The sequence below is a fragment of the Desmodus rotundus genome, chromosome 6 (assembly GCF_022682495.2).
Source record: "Desmodus rotundus isolate HL8 chromosome 6, HLdesRot8A.1, whole genome shotgun sequence".
In the NCBI taxonomy this organism is placed as follows: Eukaryota; Metazoa; Chordata; class Mammalia; order Chiroptera; family Phyllostomidae; genus Desmodus; species Desmodus rotundus.
In genome coordinates, this window is record NC_071392.1 from 92,572,308 (window position 1) to 92,596,347 (window position 24,040).

The 24,040-nt window shown below is 52.6% G+C and overlaps 1 protein-coding gene and 1 pseudogene across 8 annotated transcripts; both read left to right on the plus strand.

Moving 5' to 3' along the window:
* Positions 1–159: 159 nt before the first annotated feature.
* On the plus strand, positions 160–3,465 carry LOC112308319 (kxDL motif-containing protein 1 pseudogene; annotated as a pseudogene).
* On the plus strand, positions 2,586–23,648 carry RNF32 (ring finger protein 32). 8 transcript variants are annotated; one of them, XM_045198772.2, is made up of 9 exons: positions 2,586–2,673; positions 4,326–4,416; positions 4,934–5,198; positions 6,349–6,491; positions 9,811–9,843; positions 10,385–10,509; positions 10,590–10,698; positions 22,081–22,248; positions 22,847–23,648. In XM_045198772.2, the coding sequence occupies exons 2-9, from the start codon at positions 4,402–4,404 to the stop codon at positions 23,096–23,098; spliced, it is 1,110 nt and encodes a 369-aa protein (XP_045054707.1). In that variant the 5' UTR covers positions 2,586–2,673; positions 4,326–4,401; the 3' UTR covers positions 23,099–23,648. The 8 variants fall into 8 exon arrangements, with proteins under 8 accessions (XP_045054707.1, XP_045054706.1, XP_053783127.1 ...); XM_045198771.2 differs by having other exon boundaries at positions 2,604–2,819; XM_053927152.1 differs by having other exon boundaries at positions 2,604–2,819; positions 5,042–5,198.
* Positions 23,649–24,040: the final 392 nt, after the last annotated feature.

Genomic DNA, 24,040 nt, shown 5'->3' on the forward strand with positions numbered 1-24,040 from the left:
CAATAGAGCAACATGTAAAACTAATAACATAAAACTCACAGAAAAGCAGAAAACATAACCCATAATGAGAAGAAAAAAAGAATCAATGGAAACAGACACAGAAATTACATAGATGAGTACAGTTAAAGATGCACAGAGAGGCGAGCGAGGCCACCAGACATGCAGCAGCAGAGGAGGAGGAAGAGATGGACCCCTGGACTCGGCCTCGTGAGCGAGGGGAATGCGGACGACATCGACGCCAACACTCCATCTGGGAGAAGCATGCTGGACCTCTTTGAGAAGACCAGAGAGGTGCTAGAGAACTTCAACCACCTACTGAGTGCCCACCTGCAGCAGAAGAGCGTGCACTTCAGGCACCACACCAGGACCCTGGGGGAGATGAAGCGGGACCTGGACAGCATCTTCCACAGGATCGGGATGCTGGAAGGGAAGCCGGCCTCCAGCCACATCCCAGAGGCCTCCCTTCTGGAGGGCGAAGATAAAGACCCTATCCCACCCGGCACAACCACCATTGCCTTCTTGGAACAGGGCACAGGCCCCCGTGTTGCCAGCCCAGACAGCATCTCCCCTCCTTCAGCCCTGGCTTTGAGGACGTGTCCCACGTCCAGCCCGACTCGCCTGTCATCGATGGCCATGGCCACATAGACAACAAGGAGATGTCAGGCAAGCAGCCTGGCTCCCAGGAGCTCAGAGGGGTTGCAGGGCTCTCCAGGTGCCTGAGATGGCAGCAGGTAATCCTGCCTCCAGACAGTCAGCTTCACCACCTTATTCTGTCCGCCAGGGCACCCTGGGAGACAAGGCTCCCTCCCAGGGGTGTGGGATTCCTGGGGTCTGCCATCCCCACTCCTCCCTCACTGACAGCATCCCTCTCCTGCAGACCCTTGGCAAGGCCAGGGGATGAGCAGCCACCTGGAGCCGCTGAGCTGGGCACAAGGAAGCTTTCCCAGGGCCAGGCCTGAGGTCTGCCCCAAACGACACTTAAAGGTTCCCAAAGACACACACCAGACATTCCTGTCTCAGCACCCTGGTCAGGACCTCCGCGACTTGGGCAAGCACTCTCAGGCCTGAGGTCACCCCACCCCCCTCCTGCACACAGTAATTCAGGCCTCCCTGTCCCTTGCTCCAATGAAAGTGTTAAATACTTTCTCCCATCAGTATCTCAAAGTTTCCGAAACAGGTGCAGAAAGCCCATGACTGTCCTCTGAGCCCCAGGCGTGATGAGGCCCATGTCTGGCTGACCAGAGGTGTGGACCCCGAGGCCCTGCAGGCCTCTCCTGGGGTCTCCATGAAGCAAGCCCAGCCACGTTGGACAACAGACTTTAATGGAGTATTTTTGTACCGATATTTACAGATGACATCAGGAAGGTATCAATAAACAGACGAAGAAAAGAAGATGAGCGTCTAAAGGCGCGAGTACAAACACCAAGTTTGCGAGCAGATGGGGGAGAGCACAGCATGTTAGGAGATAGCAGGAGACACAGAACAGACACATCCTGAGACAAAAGCTGCACGAGACGTGATGCGTGAGCGGGCGCATTGTCCTGCCTGATGAAGCTGCCAGTCACCAGCTGCCCATAGCTGCTCAGCCTTCTGAATCATCTAAATAGTTTCTGTGGAGGAATGTTCAAGTTTAACACACAATTGGAAGCAGATTCACTGCTCTCCTCACGCAGTCATTTTGAATGCAGCAGCCACACAGTACACACGCTCACTCAACGGCGTGTACCACCCCCACTGACGAGTACAGTGAGGTCGTCATTGTTCACCCATGTGCACTCCAGTCCAGTCTCCTTGGCGGCCAGGTTATGTGGATGTTGTACAAATCATTCTCATTGTATTGACGATGGCTGGACTTTTTCCGGACAGACTATATATATGTTCCTTGACTTATGTTGGGGTTACATCCTGATAAACCCATCATGAGTTAAAAATACCACAAGTGGAAAATGCACTTTACCGTGACACGGTAGAGGGCCAGGTGTGTAACTCCGCGACGGAGCTGCAGCTCACCGTGACTGTCCAGCATCCCAGAGAGCACCCGACTGCATATCCCTAGCCTGGGAAAAGTTCAAAATTCAAAACTAGAAGTATGGTTTCCACCAAATACATATTGCCTTTGCACCATTTGTCGGGTAGAAAAACGGTGGTGGGGACGTCTGTATATATACATATAAAGAAGTTTGATATAAAGGTACCCAGAATCCAGGGCAGAAATGGTACTTGAGTAAACGAATGTCTGCAATCTTGTCAAACGTGCTGAGAACTACAGATCCAAAAGGCTAATGGAATCCAGGACAAGGCTCAAAGGAAAACCCCCAGGGCTCCTGGAAGCACCCTACTTTAGAGAGCGCGGTGGGCGCAGGCGATCACCGCGACACTGTGACCCCTATGGTCAAGCCCCCTCCCCCATACAGCCTCAGACCAGCGCAAGCATGCGCAATGCGGCCCTGGGGCTAGCGGGGCTGACGAGCATGCGCGGCACCGCCATCATGGGGCGGGGAGGGGGGAGCGGCAGCAACACAGGCCACAGCCGGAACTCGTCACACGCGCAGTGCATGACTGGGTCGTTGAGCATGCGCGCTAGGGTATGACCGTGCCTGCAGTGGTTGCCAGGCAACCACGAGTGGTCACAGAGGTCCAGGGCACAGCCCGTGGCGGGTGTGCTGAGGCCAAGTAAGGGCGGTGAAGCGGTGAAGGGACTGTCCCTGCAGGGTTAGGTAGGAGAAGGGCCTGGCCCCAGGACCCTCGACTGCGCATCACCCCGACGTCCGCCCGGCTGCGAGGGCCCTCGGTCCCAGGGCACCCGGGGCCTGCACCCGGTAGGTCCTAAACATGTCCCGGTCAGAAACCGGTGACCCGAAGCCCAGAGCCACTGGGCACTGGCCAGGGCCGAGTCCGAAAGCGTGACCGAGGAGGGCGGAGCGTCCTATGTAATTAATTTCACACTCTCCGCGCGCCTCCGGCTGCCCCAGGTGTGCCGTCGCCCGCAGGGGGCTGACCAGGAACCGCGAGTTGTGAGATGGAAGCCCGGGTGTCCGACCGCGGCCTCACACTGCACATGTGTGTCTCGCGTGGGTGTTCAGTGAGCACGTTTCGTTCCGTAGCCTAAGGTCATGGAGACAAATCAGGAACAACGAGCTCTGGCTCCGCACCAGTATTTTTTGTCAGACGCCCTGTCTCTCTAACTAGTTGGCAATACTGGAATTTATAGAGAAAGAATATTCCTATTAAATTCAGCGCTTAACACAGGACATGGGTTTAGTGTGTAACCCCACCCTTGCCACAGACTCAGGACACGCTCTTGAAGGTCGCCTGGTCTCTGGGTCTGTCCCCTAGTTTAGAGAGTGGGTGGGGCCCATTGAGAAGGCTCCAGCTCTGCAGTGTAACGACGCCGCAGAGTACAACACTCCCGTGACATCTGTCAGCACTGGACCTGCTCCCGCGCCTGCCACCTCACTGTCGTGATGACGTGGCGGTCACCACGGAAAGTCCCTTGCTGCATCCCTTGGTCCAGAGCCGAACCAGATGCGTCTGTACCGACAGACCGCGCTGGCCCTCCTCCCACCCCACCCCACCCCACCCCACCCCACCCCCCACCTCGCTCCTTGGCGAGCTCACTCCACCGGGCACCTCCGGTGTAGGCGGGGCTTTAGACACTTCTTGTGGATTGACTCATTTCTAGTCTCATTTAGGCCCGCAACACTACTGCCTAGATTACTTCCGCAACTCACTATTTCTCCCCAGAATATGTTGGACTCCTGTCTAGAAACTGAAAGGGCCAATTCCAGAGTCTTCCAGCAGGGAAGTGGAACAATAATAAGCTTGTACAGAGTATCTTCGGTGGGAAAGGCCCACGGAAGATACGTTTCAGAGATCGTCTCATTTAATCCTAACAATAACCCTGCAAGGTGTGTCTGTATTACTATACCTGTTTTAAGGTGAGAAAACTGAGACTAAGATATGAAAAGTAAATTGCCTGACAAACAGGTGGAGCAAGAGTGGACCCCAAGTGCATCCCCGTATTGTGTGTGCGCGTGGCAGAGACGAAGCCCTGTCGGCCGCATTCCTCTTCTGCTTCCTCTCTCCCCAAAGCTACCCATGCAGCTGGGCCCTGGGGAGCCTGCACTCGAGTCCACATAGTGTAGCCCTCTGTCCCTTCCGTCCCAGGTGAGTGCCACCTCTAGAGCACAGGTTCCACTCAGTCCCCCTGGCCTTTGGGCTGAGGCTTTTTGTATGTATGTGTAACACCCTTCTGCTGAGCACTGGGGGATTCTCAGTTTTATGTGCGGTCTAACCCTGACTTCCTGTTGACTGTGTTTTTACAGGAGGACAATGAAAGGAATTCAATGTGATGACGTGATCTGATATAGCCAAGCAAGCAGCAGCGCTTCCTGATTTGGCATGCTAAAAAATACGGTACAAAACTCTTGTTAGAAACTTACGCGTGGTTTCAGTCGTGAATGAGTTTTAATCCGGCTGTGTGGAGCACACAGGATAGCTGCAAACCGTGCTTGCATGCGCGACTGTCAGCTAAGCATTCACAGCAAGCCCCTCTCCGCTGCACGGCAACTTCGCTCCCTGTAACTTTCACCAACGTAGCGCTCTCTTTAGGATAAGAGAAGCAACATTCGCCTGCAGTCGGATTTAATAGGGTGAAGCAGAATGTGTCCAGGCACGCACATCCTTCATGGGTCATAACAAATCCATCCATGTTGTAATTAGAGGCCTTGGCAATCAAATGAAGAGATGCTACTGTGTCATCACCGTAGGTGCAGAGACTGGGCTTTGCTCCGGCTCGGCTGCCAAGGGGTCGCGCATTCTTCCGTTAGATTTGGTCTAGTATACTTTCGAGATCGAGAATTAAAGCTTCCGTTTTCTTCTGAGTGGCACGTTATGTAATGTTCTGTGTGTGCCGCTCTCCCCCACTTTTCAGGGGCACTCATGTAAACGAGGTAACTTAGCAATCATTGCGGTTGCTTTACAAGATCACATTTTACATGACCTTCAACTACAAAACCCTTCCGTGGCCGATCCTTCCCAGACAAAGACACAGAAGAGAGAGAATGCACTCAAATCTCTAAAAAGAAATGCGAAAGCTGTCATAGACACAGGACTTCAAAGGAGGACACAAGGCCCCAGAGAGGCTGATCCAGAAAGAGAGTATGTTCTCGATCCCAAACCACCACCATTAACTTTAGGTAAGCTGATCTCATCCTTCACATTTTGGCTTCAAGCTAAAGAATTTAGTTGAGACTGATAGTATAATGTTCCTCAGACAGAAGTAATTTGTAGTCTCGTAGAAAGATACATATGTGCTAAAGTTTAAAAGTGATGATGGGGACAAATCAGGCAGGTAAACAAAGACAACAAGTACCTACCTACGCGTTCACGCTGACGCAAGTGAGCGAGTGCCCGAGGAACGGAAAGAGAAAGGCCTCTCGCAGCAGAGTGACAGCTAACCACGTAGAGGTGCCAGAAGCAGGAAGTCACTGTTCGGCAGGCAGCACAGTGAGAACACCACCAGTGGGAAACTCAGGCTGCGACACAGTCCCACAGCACCTCCCCCTGGTCTGCTTGCACTGCAAGGGCACACCGCAGCTTAACAGAGGCAACACGGGGCAGCCAGCACTTTACCACGTGACCAAAGTGACCGTGCCACACAGGGACACACCCTGACGTCAGGTGTCTCCCTATCTGCGCTCTAAGAAGGGTGCAATGTCCCTTCTGTGGCATTCTCGCCACAGTGCACGTCCGAATTTAATCCCGAGGAAGCATCAGACAACCCCAAACTGACGACATTCTACGCCAGTACTACCCAAAAGTATCAAGTCCCGAACAGCAGGTCAAGACTGAGGGGCTGCCACAGACTGGAGCAGACGGAGAGGACATGACGCCAGGTGTGGTGAGGGGTCTGGGCCAGGAGAGGGGCTGAGTGGGACAAGAATGAGACCCAAACAGGAGCGGACGGACAGCAGTAGGTCGGCGTTAATTTCCTGGTTGGCCCCTGTATTTAGCCTTTGGGGAAGCTGGATAAAGACACGTGAGAATTCTTCACAGTTTTCACCACCTTTTGAGTGTGAAATTATTTTAAACAGGAAGTTAGAAACAGACAAGATTTTAGAAGGATGCCGGGCGTGGGGACAGGTGCATCTGGACACTGTCCCAGCACCATTGGGACAGACGGAGGGGCCCACCCAGCACAGAGGGGCCCACCGCCACCGTGCCCAACAGACGCCATCCCACTTCACTCAGAACTGCTAGCAGCTGGCTGTGCTCAGAGCTACAAAATTACCTGTGGGCAGCACCACACTGTCACCTCCATTTTTACTCACTTTGGTTTAACTTTAGCGCAGAAGCTGGGCCTGTTCGAACCTCCCCCGCTGCCACTCTCGCCAGACGAATGGGACAAAGTGAGGCAGAGGTCCATCTCGCAGGGGGACTCCACACAGCCCTGCCCAGTGTGCAAGGAAGAGTTCCAGCTGCGCCCCCAGGTATGTAGCTCCCAGTGTGTAGCCCCCAGCGTGGAGCGGGAGGGTGAGACGGGCACACCCAGCGGCCCCACTCCTGGGGGACACCGAACAGGGGCTGTCCTCACGTGGGCACTGTGTGGCACCGAGCACCAAGACAAACTCCAGGCTGCTCTTTTCCACCTTCTCCCATGACCCTCACACACTGGACTCTCTCCCATTCGTGAAAGCCCACGTGCTGGGAAGAGCTGAACCCCGCATTAGGCAGGCCCGTCCTATCGGCAGGGATCCATTCTCAGGCACCAGGTCTGTAGAAGGAGCACTCCCGTGCTGCCGGCCATGAGGGCTGAGCAGAGAGAGACACCGACGGCAGGTGCAGAGAGGTGTTCGAGGCCCAACGGAGGGAGGGGGAAGCAAAAAGGAATTTTTAAGCTGGTGTGTGAACTGGAATAAGAAAGAAAAACCAGGCTTGCCTGTCTCAATAATCTGTGGAAGGTCCTTAAAGCCACTCAGTCTCCATGCATAAGTCTGTCAGGGGAAGACCGAGGACACTACGGATTGCAGCATTTGTCTACGTCACGGGTTTCCCCGTGCCCACAGTCGGTCTGCCTCGCTACCTGTCATCTGCACGTTAGGACACTTCCTCCCTGCAGCTGTTTCCCTTCTGAGCGTACGGCCAGCCCACAGTGATTTCCCGCAGGGCAACCTCCTGCCTCCCACAGTCTGCGGGGAGAATACAGCAAACAGAGGGACAGGCAGGCCCCACCTACTGCCCTGCCAAGTAAACTCGCAGACCGCGCACGTCGTCGTCGGCTTTACCATTACCAAGTTAGTTCATAATGAAACTTGAGTCCTTACTAATCTGAATTCACAACTTGTTTCACACCTACTCTCTCTCAGGTCTGTCAGGTCTCACTGCACATCTGTGAAACTTGGGAATTTCAGAAAGACTTTAGCTCTGAAACCACAGGACTACCATCTAGGATAGTCTAACGTTTTAGTGTAACAAGAGTTAACGAAGCCACAAGGAGTCTTTCTGGCCCTGGTAACCTCTTTGTTTGTTTCAGTGTTTTAAGTCACTTTGTATTTTTCAGTCACAGCTGACACACATCAGGTCAGTTTCAGACACGCCCAGTGATCAGACGTTGTGTAACTAACTCACCAGGTGGTCACCCTGGTGAGTCTCCTACCATCCGGCACCAGACTGGTTATCGGAACATTACTGAGCTCACCTCCACGGGACCGTTCTGTCCCAACCAATCCCTGCTCCTCAACCCTTCACTTTCCTCCCCCCTCCCCCCACCCCACCCCCTGATCTGGCAACCGTCAAATGTTCTCTGTATCTGTGAGTCTGTTTCTGTTCTGCTTCGTTTAGTTTGTTTTTAAGATTCCATTGTTGATAGACATGTATTTATTGCCATCTATTGTTCACATTTTTATCTTTTCTTCTTAATGAAGACCCTTTAACCAGCAGTCCCCAACGTTTTTGGCACCAGGGACCAGTTTCATGGAAGACAATTTTTCCACAGACCCGTGAGAGGTGGGGGACAGTTTCGGGGTGATTCAAGCACATTATATTCAAGCTCACCTCCTGCAGGGCGGCCTGGTTCCTAGCTGGCCCAGACCAGCACCAGCCTGCAGCCCGGAGTTTGGGGACCCCTGCCTTTAACATTTCATGTAATAAATGGCTTGGTGACAATGAACTCCTTTAGCTTTTCCTTTTCTGGGAAGCTCTTTATCTGTCCTTTGATTCTAAATGACAGCTTTGCTGGCTAGAGTAGTCTTGGTTGTAGATCCTAACTTTTCATCACTTTGAATGTTTCTTGCCACTCCAGCCTGCAATGTTTCTGTTGAGAGTCCAGCTGACAGTCTTACGGGAGCCCCCTCGTGACTAACTGCTGCTCCTAATTACGTTGTAAACAACCTGATCTATCAAAAAGGGAGGGGCTGGCATACCGCCCACACAACAGTTCTTCCATTCTGTTTTTGTTAATTTCTCACTGAACTCTGTAGTTTTGTCTGGTTGTACATATGGACATTTGTGTTCATTTTGCATTTCTCGCTATTGTTCTCATGTTGAAGTTTCCCTTAGTTCTAAGCAGCAGCTGACACTTTGCTGACACTCACTGACTTCCGAGGGCTCTGACTGATGTCCTGCGTGTGTGAGGCAGGGCAGCATGCTCGGGTCCAGGTGGACTCCGACCCTCACTCTGAGGACATTTTCCATCACCCAGTCACTTATTTTGGTTATCTCAGAGAACGTTTGCCAACAGTAGATACCTATGAACATTCACAAGTATATTTTAAATACACAGAGTACAACATTCTCCAACACAGATCACCGAGTATCTGTTGATGAGACACTCTGAAAGACTATTCTATCGTGTACACAAAAGATTGCTACTCAATTAAACGGTGGTAATTTAAAAGGACCAACGTTACTGACTTTTCCAGTGCAGGCTTACTGTTGGCCGTGGGTCTCGAGGAAAGGCTCCAGGTTTCGGAGCTGCATGCACCGCAATGTCCCTTCCACTCTTCCCACTCAGGAAGAGAAGTGCGGACTGAGTGACAGCAGGAGGGTGACCGCTGTGAAAACCGGGAAGTCCCCCACGGCCCGGTGGCTGGTGTCAGAGAACTGCCTCTGCCCCCACAGGAGGCCTGTGGCCAAAGCCGCTCCCTGCCGAGTGCGGGCGTCCTGGTCTCATCCCTCCCTGCCTTCCCTTCCAGAAGAATCAGCCACCTTCCTTTATTGGGCCCAAGCTTCTGTCTTGTCACAGCCCAGAGTGTCGTCACTATTTGGTGGGAATCTGGTCACAGAAAAGGAAGATTTTTCTTGTGACTGCACTTTCCCTGCATTTACAAAACTAAAAGCGGTTCATATGTATCTAGGATTTACTGCTATTTAAGTGTCAGAATTGTATCTCAATAAAGCTGTGACTTTTAAAACTTTAAGAGTGCAACGTAGTTGAACGCAGCCCTGAAAAAGTATGTGCTTACCCTTCTCTGTCCTCCCCCTGCCCGACCTGCCCGGGAAATGCACCCGCTTCTGGACTGCTTCATTTTTAAACATAGTCATTCCAATGACTGTCATTCCACAGCAAACTTCACGGGTGTGTCTGGCGTGTAACTTGGCTCTTCTCACTGAGATTATATACCTGCGCCGTGCTAAACTTAAACACTAAATATTATGGATATCAGGTTATTAATTTGTTTTTTAAAATTTTCAAAGAAATGACACAGCTTACCTTTTTAAGCATTGGCTATTTCTTTAATTAATGCATTTATGCTTCTTCTCCTTTAAACCAATTTAAACTTCAAACACTTTCTGTCTCCCTGTGGGCAGGTGCTGCTTTCATGCTCCCACGTGTTCCACAGGGTGAGTAGCCCGGCTCCTCTCTGTCGCCACGTGCGTGACTGTCCCCCACAGCTGCGGGACACGGGGCTCACCCTGCTCCCTGAGTCTCCCCAAAGGGGCCATTTGTTTTACCCACAATCGCCATTTGCAGCTAGAAATATGACTAGGCTACAGCCCAACTCATCCTGGTTAGAAAAATCGGGAACTTTACAGGACAAAGGAACACAAATGCTTGTCTGGCAGATAGTTAGTAATGTCCATCAGAGCGAGGGACAGCCTGTATCCCATGACTGACCGCAGGGTCACCCTGGATGCAGTGCCCTCTGCCTTTACGCAATTTGTTTTCGGAGGTGTTGATGTGTCTGCATGTGTATTCCTGTAAAACACCATGTGGAACAAGCCGCATGAGGAAGGTGTTAGCATCTGATGAAAGTTCTTCATGATCTGAATCGCACTAAGTCTCATAATTATGAGAGAAAAGAACACTATAATTACATTAGAAGTAAAAATGTTGTTTATAAGTAATTACTTATAAAGTTTTAAGTGAAATGTTTCTCTTCAGGCATGCCTTCAGGCCTTTGAAAAGTTCACAGGTAAAAAGACCTGTCCCCTCTGCAGAAAGAACCAGTACCAAACCCGAGTGATTCACGACGGGGCCCAGCTGTTCAAGAGAAAGTGCGCGACAAGGTGAGAAGGGCCCCGCCCCTGAGACCCCCACTGCAGTGGCAGCGAGGCCCTGACAGTCCCTCTCCAACATTGTGCTCCAGGATCCAAGCTTGCTGGAGGGGACACGTGGTTAGGAAGTGGTACCAAGACCTGAGAAGGACGCTGCCACCCACAGACACTAAGTTGAGGAGAAAATTCTTTGAAGAAAAGGTAGGTACAGACAGACCCTTAACTCTCCAGAAACTTCAGTTTCTACCATTTCTTTTAGCCATTTTTTAATATAACTTTTGGCTTAACAGCTTTCCATCATGTCCCATGCAAAAAGGACAGGCAAGGCAGAGTGGGGCAGCCAGTGAGGCCTGGGTTCAAATCCCAGTTCAACCCTCATCAGCTTTGTGCGTCAGGCAAACAACAGCCGCCCGCCGCCCCAGCTACCTCCTCTGGGACATGAGGGACGCCCTTCTGCCTTGCGGACCTGAGCTGAGAACCAGAGTGCTGTTGACAGCAGGTGCTGGGAAGCAGGCACTCACTGTAAACATTCACGTGTGTTCCAGCTCCTCTCCGTCACAGCGTCGCAGGGCGGCCGGGCGTTCGGACGGCATGTTAGCTCTGACCCTCAGGTGGAACCCCGTGGTCACCTCCCAGGACATAGAGTTTAGAGTCATGAGTGACAAGAGTTACTCCTTACCATACAAAGGCCCCTCCATCCCTAACTACTCTTGCCCCGTGCTTTGAGGGAGGAGGGGGAGGCTCACTCACAGGCTCCTGGTTTCCTCGGCCGCCCAGTTGGACCTCCGAGGCCAAGGTGCCACTCCCTGCACCCTCAGGCCGCCCTCGGACGTTCAAGTATCTCAGCACCACAGGGACCCTGGAGGACAGAGACCTGGGCCTCACTCTGCCACAGCTGACACCCAGTGCCCTTCCCTCGGGCAGCCGTCCCAGCAACGTAGGCACCACAGTGTGGGGAAAAAAAACAAACCCAGAATTGTGGCTCAGCGTGGTATCACCAATTTAACCAAGAAAATACACTTGCTCGGCCCCCAGCAGGAGGGCAACATGAAATACACCTTGTGAGCAGACCACCTGAAACTCGGTTTGTCCTGACAGCAAAGCCATTGAAGCCGGGGGTGGAGAGATGAGATGCCGCGGTGCCACCCTGTCCTCGCACTGGGTGGCATCCCCTCTGAGGTGGGCGGGGCTCTGCAGGAAGGCTCTGGCCCCTGGGAGGAGTGGGGCAAGCAGTAGGGGGAGGCTGTGGACAGGGGCTGCGCGTCCACGTTTGTCCACGTTTCTATGTGGAACAATTACATGTCCAAGTCAGTCATGCCCCTCCTTTAGGGGAGGGGGACAGAGTCCTCGTGAAAGACCCCATCCCGTACTTTCTCAAACATCCTGGTTCTGCAGGAGAGGCAGCACACCAGCTAAAACTGGTGACTGGCTAAAAACGGTGCGTGCCGCCTCCCTTCTCCTTGGGCCCCGAGCCTCTCCTCTTTCTCTGCTTGGAGAGCATAGAGCTCGCCTCCTCTGGATCTCAGGTCCTCGGAGTTCACCATCTATGTTTAGAAGTCTTTGTCCCTAGGCCACGATGGCATTTCTGCCTAACGTGCGGTGCTCGTGCTCGGCCCCACAGGGCACCTGGTCTCCCGGCCAGCTGGTCGTTTTCTCAGCGACGTCTTTCCACCCCCTTCAGAGACCGGTTACCTCTCCGGTTGCCCTTCACTCCCAAGTCACCACTGCTTTGCATCCTTCCCTGACACCCCATCCAGGCTTCGCTCCGCTTGCACTCTCTCAGTTCCTCTCAGTGACTCCACAATATGACAGTGTTGGCTCTCCGATCACAAATGACTCATGATTCTCTGTTACAACATTCTAACTAGATTTGATAGTCATTTTAGCTTATATTTCTCATCTGCACCCACTGTTTTAGTAAGTTTTAAAACTATGGGCTGCACTGCGCTTTCACATAAAGCAAAGAGGCATGAGATTCAAAGGATTATGTGTCTGCACGCCCACACACACGCGTGCACACTGTGATTTAGACCTTTCTTCCCCAAAGTGTTAATTTGGTGAGGTCAGTTTGTTGCACAAATTTTCTAACTGCTCCTGCATTCTATACACAGCTTTGCTTCCTACGTTTTAATGACCTCTAGGGTCCCGCGCTATCGCTGCCAGTTCCTCACCCTTCTCTGCACTTTCCTCACCCCCACCCTCGCCACGTACCCCACCTGGCCACGAACACTGAAAACCTGCAAACCAAACCCCATTTCAAATACGAGAGGACTGCATTTCATGTCAAACCCGACGCTGGCGGCAGGCCTGCACTCCTCCCTGGCCCCTCACTGCCGTGCCTCCGTCGGGGCTTGTGGGGGCAGAGCCCAGAGGCTGGCTTCTGGCTGCAGCTGCTTCTGAGTCAGCCACTGAGTCTCTGGCAATTTCATGATTTTCCCTACTTATCCAACTCGATGGAACTCACTTTTGTCAGCTACAGGCACGGTCTAGGAAATAACAAGCTATAATTTTAACCTCCAGTTTTAAAATGCTGGTATGTGTTAGTGGAATCTGAAGACTGAACTAGGTTACCGAACTTCACATCACCCAGGATTCCACACACACACCCAGACCAGAGGGATGCACCACAACGGCACCACAGATGACAGCGTGCGGAGAGCTTGCGGCAGTCGGTCAGACTCCCCCGTGGAGGAGGACACTCAGTTGCAAAGTGCCTCCCGCAGACCACCTCCAGTTAACAAGGAGAATGGGAAGTCTTCACGGTGGGAAGGCCAGTGGACATCTAAACACAGCCAGCACTACACGCCCCTCCTGTGACGGTGCATGGGGACCAAACACTGCCTTTGCACTCTCATGCTAAAAATGCTGAGCCCAAACCCAGTCATGAGAAAACATGCAGTCAAGTAAATCCAGGATGAGGAATATTCCACAAACAGCTGGCTTTGTAAAAGACCGATGCCATAAAGGAGAAAAAGCTGGGGAATGTTCCATAATAGAACAGTCCGGAACGACAACACAGGTACAAAACAACAAGGTGGCGTTAGGAGTCCTTACCTCCCATGATTCCTCGATGTAGACAGATTAATTCCTCCCATCAAAAGGCTTAAAATGACTCAAAGGACAAACAGGTTAAAGGCTGAAGACCCAACCACACGCAGCCCGTGAGAGGCGCCCTTAGCGCTGAGGACGCGGGGGCTCAGAGCGCAAGGACGGGAGACGGTAGGTCAGTGGAGACCAGGAGAGAGCACCCGCGTGCACTTCTAGGTGTGCTTCTGCCAGACAAAACGGACTTCAGCCCAGAAGCTCTAGCAAGCGACAAGGACCATTATATATGACAAAGGGGTCAATTCCAGAGGATATAACAAAAATTAACTCAAAATGGATTAAAGACTTTGTTAAGTTAGTCTTAAGACCTGGAACCATAGAATTCCTAGAAGAAAATACAGAGAAAAGTCTCCTTGACGTTGGTCTTGGCAATGATTTTTTGGATATAACATGAAAAATAAAAGTAAAAACAGCAAAATAAATAAATAAATAAATACATAAATGGGAGTAAAAAGCTTCTGCACAGGGAAACAAGCAACAAAATGGAAGGGCAACCTATGGAACCGGAAAAATATCTGATAACCTTGTATCTGGTCTAATCTGATAAGGGGTCAATTCTCAAACTACATAAAGAACCCCTACAACTCAACAGCAATAAAATACAGAACCTGTACAATGGCAGAGGACCTAAATAGACATTTTTCCAAAGGAGCACCCAGATGGCTGACAGCACATGGGAAGGTGCTCCGCGTCACCTGTCGTCAGGGAGAGGCACGTCCGTCCACACCACGCTGAGCGTGCACCTCAGCCGTCGGGGCGGCTGCCATCAAAAACCAGAGACCACCAGCGTTTGGCTAACCTAGTATGTCAATTAAAATGAAAATTCACAGGTGAAGATATATAAAATCGAAGTGTAACTCCTGGTCTGGGTTTCTCATTTAACCTCCAGGTTTTCCACACCTAACATGTATACTCAAGTCCAGCTTCAGAAGAATCAGTGCCCATTTAAGAATAAATGAATTCCACAGCCAGAACAAGCAATGGCCCTCTCAAGGTCCCTCGGCTGGGGGACCAGCTTTGTGACACAGTCAGTGGACACTCCTGCAGAAGTGTGCCTCTTGGCTCGGTCTCTGACACCTGTCTCTCCACGTGCCTGCACCCCACCGCCACCCCACCACCACCAAGTGCACGGAACCACCAGAGATCTAAGTCCCAGCTTCAGAAGCTGCAAAGTTCACAGAGCAGGCTGTGCAGCAGCTGCCTGGGTCGGACCCGACAAGCCCTCAAGCACCTGGGGACGGCTGCCGGCTCTGACCTGTGCTGTCGTGTGCACCAGCAGCCGCAGCCCTCAGCTGTATCTCCGTTCTCACCACTGGTGAGTGTTAAATCCGAACAAATTCATTGTATTTTAGTCTTAAAAATGGAAAGTGCACACTCCTAGGAGGGGTCAGCCATGTGATACACCCCACAGCCAATGGTAGTGGACGTCAGCGGCACGGCCTCCGGCAAAGCCTGTGCAGCTGTGTCCTCTGCCATCCCCAGACCACCGGGACTGCCAGAATCATCTCGGAAAAGGAAACCTATGTCAGCGCCACAGGAGTCGGCTGACTTAGCCACACACTAAAGGAGACTCCCCTAGTGTGAAGACACACAGCTGTACAAAATGTTCACTCCACTGAATCACTTCTTTCCTCCCCTGGCAAGTGGGTGAAAACTCCTCTGCCATGCTTGGGAACCACTGGGTTAGACCAGCGATAAGTTACCTTCTGGGAAACAGTCTAATCGTTAGGGGGGAAAAGGCAAAGAGGGATAATAAGGAGATATTTTTAGGCACAATAAATTAGGAAGTGCTTGTTTCCTTTAAAGTTTCAAGAGCTCGAGGAGATGGATATGTCTTTAATACCCTAGATTAGATTAGCTCAGGCCATTCTATTTTTGCAAAGCAATCTGTCTTCCCTGTAAAAGAACTGTGGCCTTGCATTTTCACTCTTCTTACGGGGAGAATGAATGAAGTCTCTTCTTACTTTAGTTTTCATGTACCTACTGGGTGTTAACTGATTAAAAAAACACAGAGGTCGTCCTTCTGCAAACGTCAATGCCTGCATACACTGAGATTTCCTTTTCGCAGCCTAGCCTTGCTTTACGATGTCATTGGCACATTCCTAACAAGACTAAACCAGAGCAGAGTGATGTAGAGTCTTTCAAAGAGGTGGCAGTCCTGGGCTAAGAATCCGCAGGTCGGATGTTGAGTTTTGCACCCGTGAATAAGTGTTGAGAACTGACCTTGAGTCAGCAGTGCTTGTCAGAGGGCACCGGAGCTGTTCAGACAGCACAGTGGTCCCGGGACACCGTGAGCTCAGCTTGAAGCCCCTGCAGAGGTCCCGGAGCTGCCGTGCCCACGCCTGTCACCAGTGAGCACCTGTCACCAGTGAGCACCAAGAGGCTGAGTGAAAGCCTTTGATCCTTATCTGGAAGGCCTGCTAGCCTATGTCATATAATTGAGGCATGGTTTTTTATGGCTGCAATTAAAACTTTTCAAATGCATTATATTATCTCCACCCAACCTAAAAGTCCTGACCGTTGTTTAGAAAGGTAGTGATTTGTCAGGGCTGTGGTTGGCTTCAGGGGCCGCCCGCTCCCACACCCTCCCCCGTGAGATTTCTCTTCCTTTTTTCATTTACATCTCACCAAACAGCATAATGGTCTGAAAGTTTGTTTAGTCCTTTGAGTTCCTTTATCACACAGAGATGGCAAACATTCTGTTGCTAACTTGAAGTGGCTCCAAGCAGCAAGACTGCAAGGATATTAAACCAGTAAAAGCTTATCAACTGATTCATTGATATGCTGTAAATTCCAGGCTTTTCATTTTGCTTTTGAGGGTGGCCCTAAATCAACACATTAGTAAGCAATTTGCTGACATCAAGATGGATCACTCCGAGAGGCCTCCTGGGCAGACAGAGTTCACCTGGGCACTTTTGTGAGCACACTTTTTTAATGTTTAGCCTGTGCGTTACTTGTAAATGACCAGTAATTGCTTTACATATCAATAACCTGAACTCTTTAACTACTTATCAAATATCTGAAATATGAGACTCAAAAGGAAAATATATGAAGACAGTCATTCTCATTAAAATTGGAAGTTTTACGTATTTTGTCTACTTCTATTGAAAAATAGTGACCCTTCGTTGTTTTTTAAAAACTAGCACTCAGGTGTCTTTTTCGGGGACTGAGAGGGGTTAGGTCTTGCCCTTCATTTACTAAGGGCGCCTGACCCATGGAACAGTGAGGGAGTTAGCAAAGGCAGGTGGGCAGTGAGCATGTGAGAACTTGATATTTAAGAATTATTTCATAAAAGCTACACTTAGCCTATGGCTTTGAAGTGGCCACAGTAGGCAATCAATAAACATATTTAACTTTTTAAAGTATTCTCCTTGCTAACTTTCGAACCCTTGAAGCTACAGGGATGAAGGCAGTCACACCAGCTCACACTCGCAGACTTGCCTTAAATACATACTGAGGGCTTTTCCATATGTTTATTAACACGCTAATGTCAAAGTCATGTTATAACCTAAACACCCATCTTTTATGGAATCTTGAAACTGGCAGTAACTTCAAAACCATTCCGTATGTTGTTACTTTTCAACCCTGAAGAGAAAGTTGCCCTGCGCTCTCCCACGTACGTGCGTACACTAGGTACACTTGCAATCCATCGCAAACCCAAACTGAAAATCTGTACTGAGTGGCGAGGGCCTTACCGGGATGAGTGGGGCTCTTCCTCGAGTCTAACGGACTCCTTCAGGCAGACGAGTACACACCGGAGAAAGGAGACAGCGTCCAGCTGTGAGAAGTGTCCAAAGAAGGGCCAGAGCTGCTCTGAGAGTCGAGAGCGGCGACTCACTTCCACCCCAAGCGCGAGGACAGACGCGCCCGAGGTCACGAAGACAGACGCAGAGGAGTCTGGGCCTGCAGACTCACGCAGGGAAGCAGCCAGGGCCACAGCCGGTGCCAGGCCCCTAGGCCCTCAGCCTCCAGAGGATGTGCGGAGACAGCGCTAGATGGAGCGAGAGGTGAGGGGGCCGTGCCAGTGACACCATGGGCACCAGGCGCACATCCTGCCACATGGCCACCTCCCCCAGGCACCTACCTGCCCACCCCTGCCGCCGCCTGGATCGGCATGCCGCCCCCACCGCGGCCTCTGGGCCGAGCGAGCAGGTGCCCTGGCCATGTGGCCCTGGGATGGCACAGAGCCCACCAGAAGAGGCCTGTGGCTCCCAGAGTGCTGAGGTCGCTGCTTCGAGCACTGTTCCGGGCCCTTGGACCACTCACGGAGCATTAAAGTTGAGGTCAAAGTTGTTTAGCTGAGACGGAATCAACTGCAATTTAACAGTCTTCAGCCACCACTACATAGGAAGAGAATCGTTATTTTTCTCATTGACAAAATGTCGTATAATTTAGGACTAAGTGACGACTTCGATTTTTTTATTTTTATTTTTTATTGATTTAATCTTTATTATATTTTCTTCCCATTACCACTCAGCCTTCTTACACCCACCTCCGCCCTGCAACCAACCACACTGTTTTCCGAGTCCATGAGTCCTCTGTCCTTTCTGCTCATCCCTCCCCCACCACTGCCAGCTGCCACCCACTCTCCACCGAGCCTGTCTCCATCTCGCTTGTTCAGTTTGTTCACTAGGTTCCACGTGTGAGTGAGATCATATGGTATCTGCCCCTCACCGTCTGGCTTATTTCACTTAGCATAATGCTCTCCAGTTCCATCCATGCTGTTGCAAAGGGTATAAGCTCCTTCTTTCTCTCTGCTCCGTAGAATTCCATTGTGTAGATATACCATAGTTTTTGGATCCACTCGTTTGCTGATGGGCACTTCGGTTGCTTCCAGTACTTGGCTATTGTAAATTGTGCTGCTATGAACATTGGGGTGCACAGGCTCTTTTGGATTGGTGTTTCAGGGTTCTTAGGGTATAATCCCAGCAGCGGAATTGCTGGGTCAAAGGGCAGTTCCATTTTTAGTTTTCTGAGGAAATTCCATACTGTTTTCCACAGTGGTCTCACCAGTCTGCATTCCCACCAACAGTGCGCTAGGGTTCCCTTTTCTCCGCATCCTCTCCAACATTTGTTTGTGGATTTGTTTATGTTGGCCACTCTGACTGGTGTGAGATGGTAACCCACTGTGGTTTTAATTTGCATCTCTCTGATGGCTAGTGATGCTTGCTGAGCGTCTCTCCTTCCTCCGTGTGTGTCCTCCGGGGAGACAGGCGTGTTCCGGACTGCACCCCTGCTTTAACTGGCTTGTCTGCTTTCTGGCACCGAGTTTGTGAGCACTTCACACGTTTTGAACATTAACGCTCATCAGATGTCTCCACCAAGAAAGAGCTCCAAACAACCTGCTGGTCACCAGGAATTGGACCGGCACGGAAGAACACTGGGAGCTGAACTGGGAGCCCACGCGGCTGGAGGAGCGGGAAGACGCGGGTCCCCAGAGCCACGTGCGGCTGCGAGCTGACGGAGCTGACGGCGCGCCCTCTCCCCGGAGGGAGCCCAGGACGCGGAGGGAGCCCAGGACGCGGCGGAGAAGCCCGGCGTCGCCAGGATTCACGGGCCTCAGGCCCGGGCAGGACGGCGCCTGCGGCGGGGCGCCCCGCCCCTGCCGGAGAACTAGTGCTCACCCTGCCCTCGCGCCGGCGCAGCGCCGGTCAGACGGGGACGCCGGCCCACGTTAGAATGTGGGAGCGGGACGTCCGCCCCCCCCACCCCCCCGTCTCTCACTCGAGGTCACAGGGCTCTGACTGGCCTGCAGCACAGTACTTGGACCGCAAGGCCCCGCGCCGGCCCCCAACCTAAGGGACGCAGAGCACAGCCCCGCCTGCGCCCCGCCCGGAGTCACCCACCTCGGCCACGCTCCACAGCTACGTCCTCGCGGGCACAGCGCTGAGGGGCTCCCGCGCCGCCGTCCGCCCAGGGCTCCTCACGAGGCGTCACAGCCCCACGACGTTTCAGTCCCCGACAGGCACAGCCGACAGCCGCAGCCACGGAGCCGGAAGTCCCCCCCCTCCAGCCAACGCGGGAGAGGAGGGGGCCCGCAGAGCCAGTCGTCCCAACGCGCCATCCTCCAGACCTGACATGACGTCTCTTGGGCACGACATACCTCCTGACGTCTCTCCTTGCGTAAAGTGAACGCGCGGCGTCGTGATGCGCGGCGCGGCCGCAGAGCAGGGCGCCCTCCCGCGGCTGAGTGGTGCGGCTGGGCAGAGACCCGCGCGTCCCCGCGTGTGTGACCGCACCGCGCCCCCTTCACGCCCAGTGCGCATCCTCGAGGACGAGGACGAGAGAGCGCTGGGGCTGAAGGCCGTAACGCTCCACGGGCTCCTGCCCCACTACCGCTTGTGCGTGTTCTCTTCGTGCGTGTGATCACGGCGGCCTAAGCAGCAGGTGGTTGCACTGCCGTTCACGGCAGGTTCAGCCTTCAAAGGTCTGACGAAGGACTAGCTACCTGTCCGTGCCTCGGACGACAGGGCCCCTGTCCGTGATGAGCCTCGGGCCACCACTGCCTTCCAGCCCCGGAGGGAGGCCGCCCAAATCCGACGGGCTGAAAACGCACAATGCGTGCGGGGACGTCAAGGCTCGACGAGGAAAAAGAATGGAAAGTGTCCCTTTCATAGTTTGTTCGATTGACACATTGTGAAATGATAATACATGGGATGTGCTGGGTTAAGTAAAAAACATCATTAAAAATAATTTCACCTCTTTAACCCTTTTTTAAACCCGGCTCCTGGAAGTTTTAAGATTGCCAATGCGGGACAAGTTCCATTTCTCTTGGGCGGCGCCCGCTAGAGGAGCTCGAAGTCTCGCATTTTAGGAAATTCTAACAACAATCGGACTTGGGAGTTTTTTAAGTGTATCATGCGCCTCCACGCTGTGCCTCCCCCGGTGCCCCCACTATTTCCAGTCTGTTTCATGAGATCTGCTGAACGGCGAACGATCGATAAGCCAGGTCTGTACAACCGAGCCGGACCCCCAAGCCAGCCCTCCCCGGACTCCTGGAGCCCCGTCTTCACGGCCGCACTCACCCGCCTCGGTGCTTCTGTTAATGCAAATATTCCCCAAGTCCTGCGGGACTCACGGGAAAAGGGGCAAACCATCGGCAGCCAAGACACTAACAGGAACAACCAGTCTCCCTAGTAAAGTTGAAGACATGTTAAATTTCTAATAAATCCATATCTACAGGACTTGACGTTTTTTTAAAAGGCGGTGACAGCCTTCCTGCCGGAAGGGCATATGCACAAGAGTCGGAGGCTTCCTAATTCTGCAGGTTAAAATTCACAGAGCGCAGGGTGAGCCCCATAGTAAACATTCCCAAATTAGGGCCCGTGGCCAAACCTGAGTCCAGAGGAGCCTGAAGGATGTGGGCTTGGATTGCTTTGCATTAGCAACTGTCACCTCATAATGGCACAAACACGAGCCTAATGGGGGACGTCACCCCAGCGTCCGTTACCTGCATTATCTAGAATTGTTCACCATACTAATCACACTGGAGCGATTTACCCCGCAAAGCCCGCCCTACAGCGCGTCCTGCCCTAGGTGTGCTTGTGCCAGCAATTCCAATTCCTGCCAGCAGGAGGCGATAGCACCCCACCACCACAACTCACGCTGTCCAGTTCCATCGTTTGTCACAAGGTGTCTCTGCTTCTCTAAATCTTGGGTCAATGTGAAGTGCTTTATAGAAAGAACTGAGCTTGGGGGAACATTAGAGACTGATCTAAGCACACCACCGTCAAAGCAAAGTTTTTAAGAGTTGGAGATGAACAGTAATATGCTGCCCCCACGTCTCTGCTAGCAGTATAAAAAAAAAAAGTTTACATCCTAAAGATCTGATCTATAGCAAAGGGGCAGACACCATCCATCACTTGACTGCATCGGCTTCTGTGCAGAGATCTGTAAGGTCCTTAGGCCATGGGGGTTTTCAAATCCTGATTTCATAGCGTTGCGAGAACAGACTGAAAAGCTCATTTAACAGAAGGTGATCATCTTTCTCTGGATTTCCCTTTTTATGGTCACACTAAAATAGTAATTCATAATCTGCAACCACAGTGGGAAGGCAGCCGGCAAACAGAGACCCACGCACCAGCTCTGGTCACCAGCTGTCTGGGAACAGGAGGAAACTGCGGCATTGTGCCACCACCGTCCTCCTTAAGTGACAGTGAAGGGTGTCAGGGCAGGATGACATATGGCTAATTCCATAAAATTCTAGCTCCTTTCTCCTGTCAACTTTTACTGTCGGTGTGTTCCTTGCTGACAGCCTCCAGAGCAAACCACCAGGTGGCCTTTTGGGTGCTCTCTCGGCATGCATTTCCTGGACGTGAGGTTATTGAGCAGACAGCCCCATGTCGGTGTCCCAAAGCAGCATTAATGGAAGGCAGAGACCTGTGGGGAGTTGGTGCAGAAGGTGGCAGGGCCTCCAGAAGGTGCTTCCCTCCCCCGACCCCACCCTAGACCCCAAGCTCAGCAGGCTCCTGTCCTCAGTTCACAGCAATCAGCCAGCGTGTGCTGTGCTCCTACCGCACGGACGTCGATGAGCTCTTGGCAGAAATCGACCACTGCCTGGCCATCAACCGCAGCGTCCTGCAGCAGCTGGACCAGCAGTGCAGCCGCAGGCTCACCGACGACGACTGGCAGAAAATCCAGGCACAGGTAGGCTTTGCTCGGTGACCGGGGGTCGGTGGTGACCTCGGAGGGGAGACCAAGGGTCCCTTGGACTGTCGCCATCCGCTCCGGGGTGACTGCAAGGCCCTTCAGTTGGAGATTCTGCCCATCTGTACGTGGAGAAAACACCAAAGGGAACAGCCCCACTGCGTCCCCACCCCCCTCACTGTCTCCTGGCCTCCCCTTGGGTCTGCAGTGGCCGTGGAGAATGCAACGGAGGAAAAACTGGCCCGAGTCTCCTAAACATAGGACACTTTATAAAGGTGTTTCGCAGCTCCACTGAGTTGAGTCTTCTGAAGAAGGCCCCTCCGTTGCTTAATTAAAAGGAAACCTACACTGTCAACGCTCGGCATGTTATAAAGGATTGTTGTCTTTAAATCTCTTAGCATGGGCGGGTTACTCTCCCCTTTCACTTCTCACACGAGTAGCAGAGAACACGCACACAATCAGTGTACATTCTGGGTCGCGTACACAGAACGCACCTTGTTCTCTGCAGAGGGCCCTGTCTCTAGGCACACTGCCCTCGCTCTGACCGAGGGCGACACCAGGCACCCATGGGACACCTCACGTCTCCCCTGTGTTGCAGGCCCTGCGCCGGGACACCTATGAGTGCTCCATCTGCCTCACACCGTTGTCCCTAAGCACCAGCGGCCCCAGCGGCCCCTCAGGGACGGGCGACGGCACCACGGCGCGGCCGACGGCGCTCCTGTCCTGCTCGCACATGTTCCACCACGCCTGCCTCCTGGCCCTGGAGCGGCTCTCCTGGGGGGACGCCTCTCCCTTCCACGCCTGCCCCCTCTGCCGCTCCTGCTACCAGAAGAGGATTCTGGAAAGTTGAGCGCACAGGAAGGGAAGAAATCACATCATTCTGGGGCAGTCGACCTTACTTTGGGATGCACTGTGGGGGTTTGGGGTTGAGCACTACTGTGTAAACTGTTCTGCAATGAAGAAAATGTTTCGTGCTTGTACACGGGAAGCGTAAATATTATTTTAAAAGCTGATGACTGACCCAGTTTTCGTCTTTAGTCTAGAGAAATAAAACTTCAAGTTCATGAGTTTGATCTGTTGAAATAAACGGGGGACGGCTGCAACTTGGGTTTCCGAGGCTCTGTGCCTCCCCGACCTGCTGTGCGGTTGGCGGCCCCGCAGGGAGGCTCCCAGCAGCTCATGCCCGTCCTCTCCCAGCAGGCCGTGGCTCCCTGGCGGGTCCGCCAGGCTCTGAGCGGCACCCGGGGGCCTGGCTACTGCCCGCCACAGGTGTCTGACCGCCCAGGGCCTTGTGGCCCCTCCACCACCCCAACTTGGCTCTACATGGACTGCTTTTCCTTCTTTGTGTGACACATCCCTCCCAGTGGCACTTGCGTGTGTAAACCCAAGCATAAAAATAAACCATTCGACAGCAGAAGACGGTCAACCACTTTTTCACAACTCAGGACCACACCGTTTGAGCTCGGCCTCGACGGAATCCATAACCTCTTGATGGGAAGTGTCCTGACCCTGGGGGACTCTTCCTGGGACCCGGGTGATGACGACGGCCAGGACAGTTGTACAGGTTACACACCCAGCTGCTGCAACAGACGAGGTCCCAAGTCCCAGCAGCCGGGGTGAGGGCAGGCAGAGGGTCTCCTCTCAGTAGCCTCCATTCACATTTCCTTCCAGCTCATGGGTCATGGCTGGTGGCCCAATGTCCTCTGTGCCCCGGGTCCCCGGTGAGTGCCCTCACCTGCTGGGAAGGGCAGGCAGTGGTCTGCGGGCCACGCTTGGGAGTCTCAGGGCCTGG

Coding starts and splice junctions, on each gene's coding strand:
- RNF32 (XM_045198772.2), top strand. Junction 10,510..10,589: donor AAGAGAAAGTGCGCGACAAG/GTGAGAAGGGCC, acceptor ATTGTGCTCCAG/GATCCAAGCTTGCTGGAGGG. Junction 10,699..22,080: donor GAAAATTCTTTGAAGAAAAG/GTAGGTACAGAC, acceptor TCCTGTCCTCAG/TTCACAGCAATCAGCCAGCG.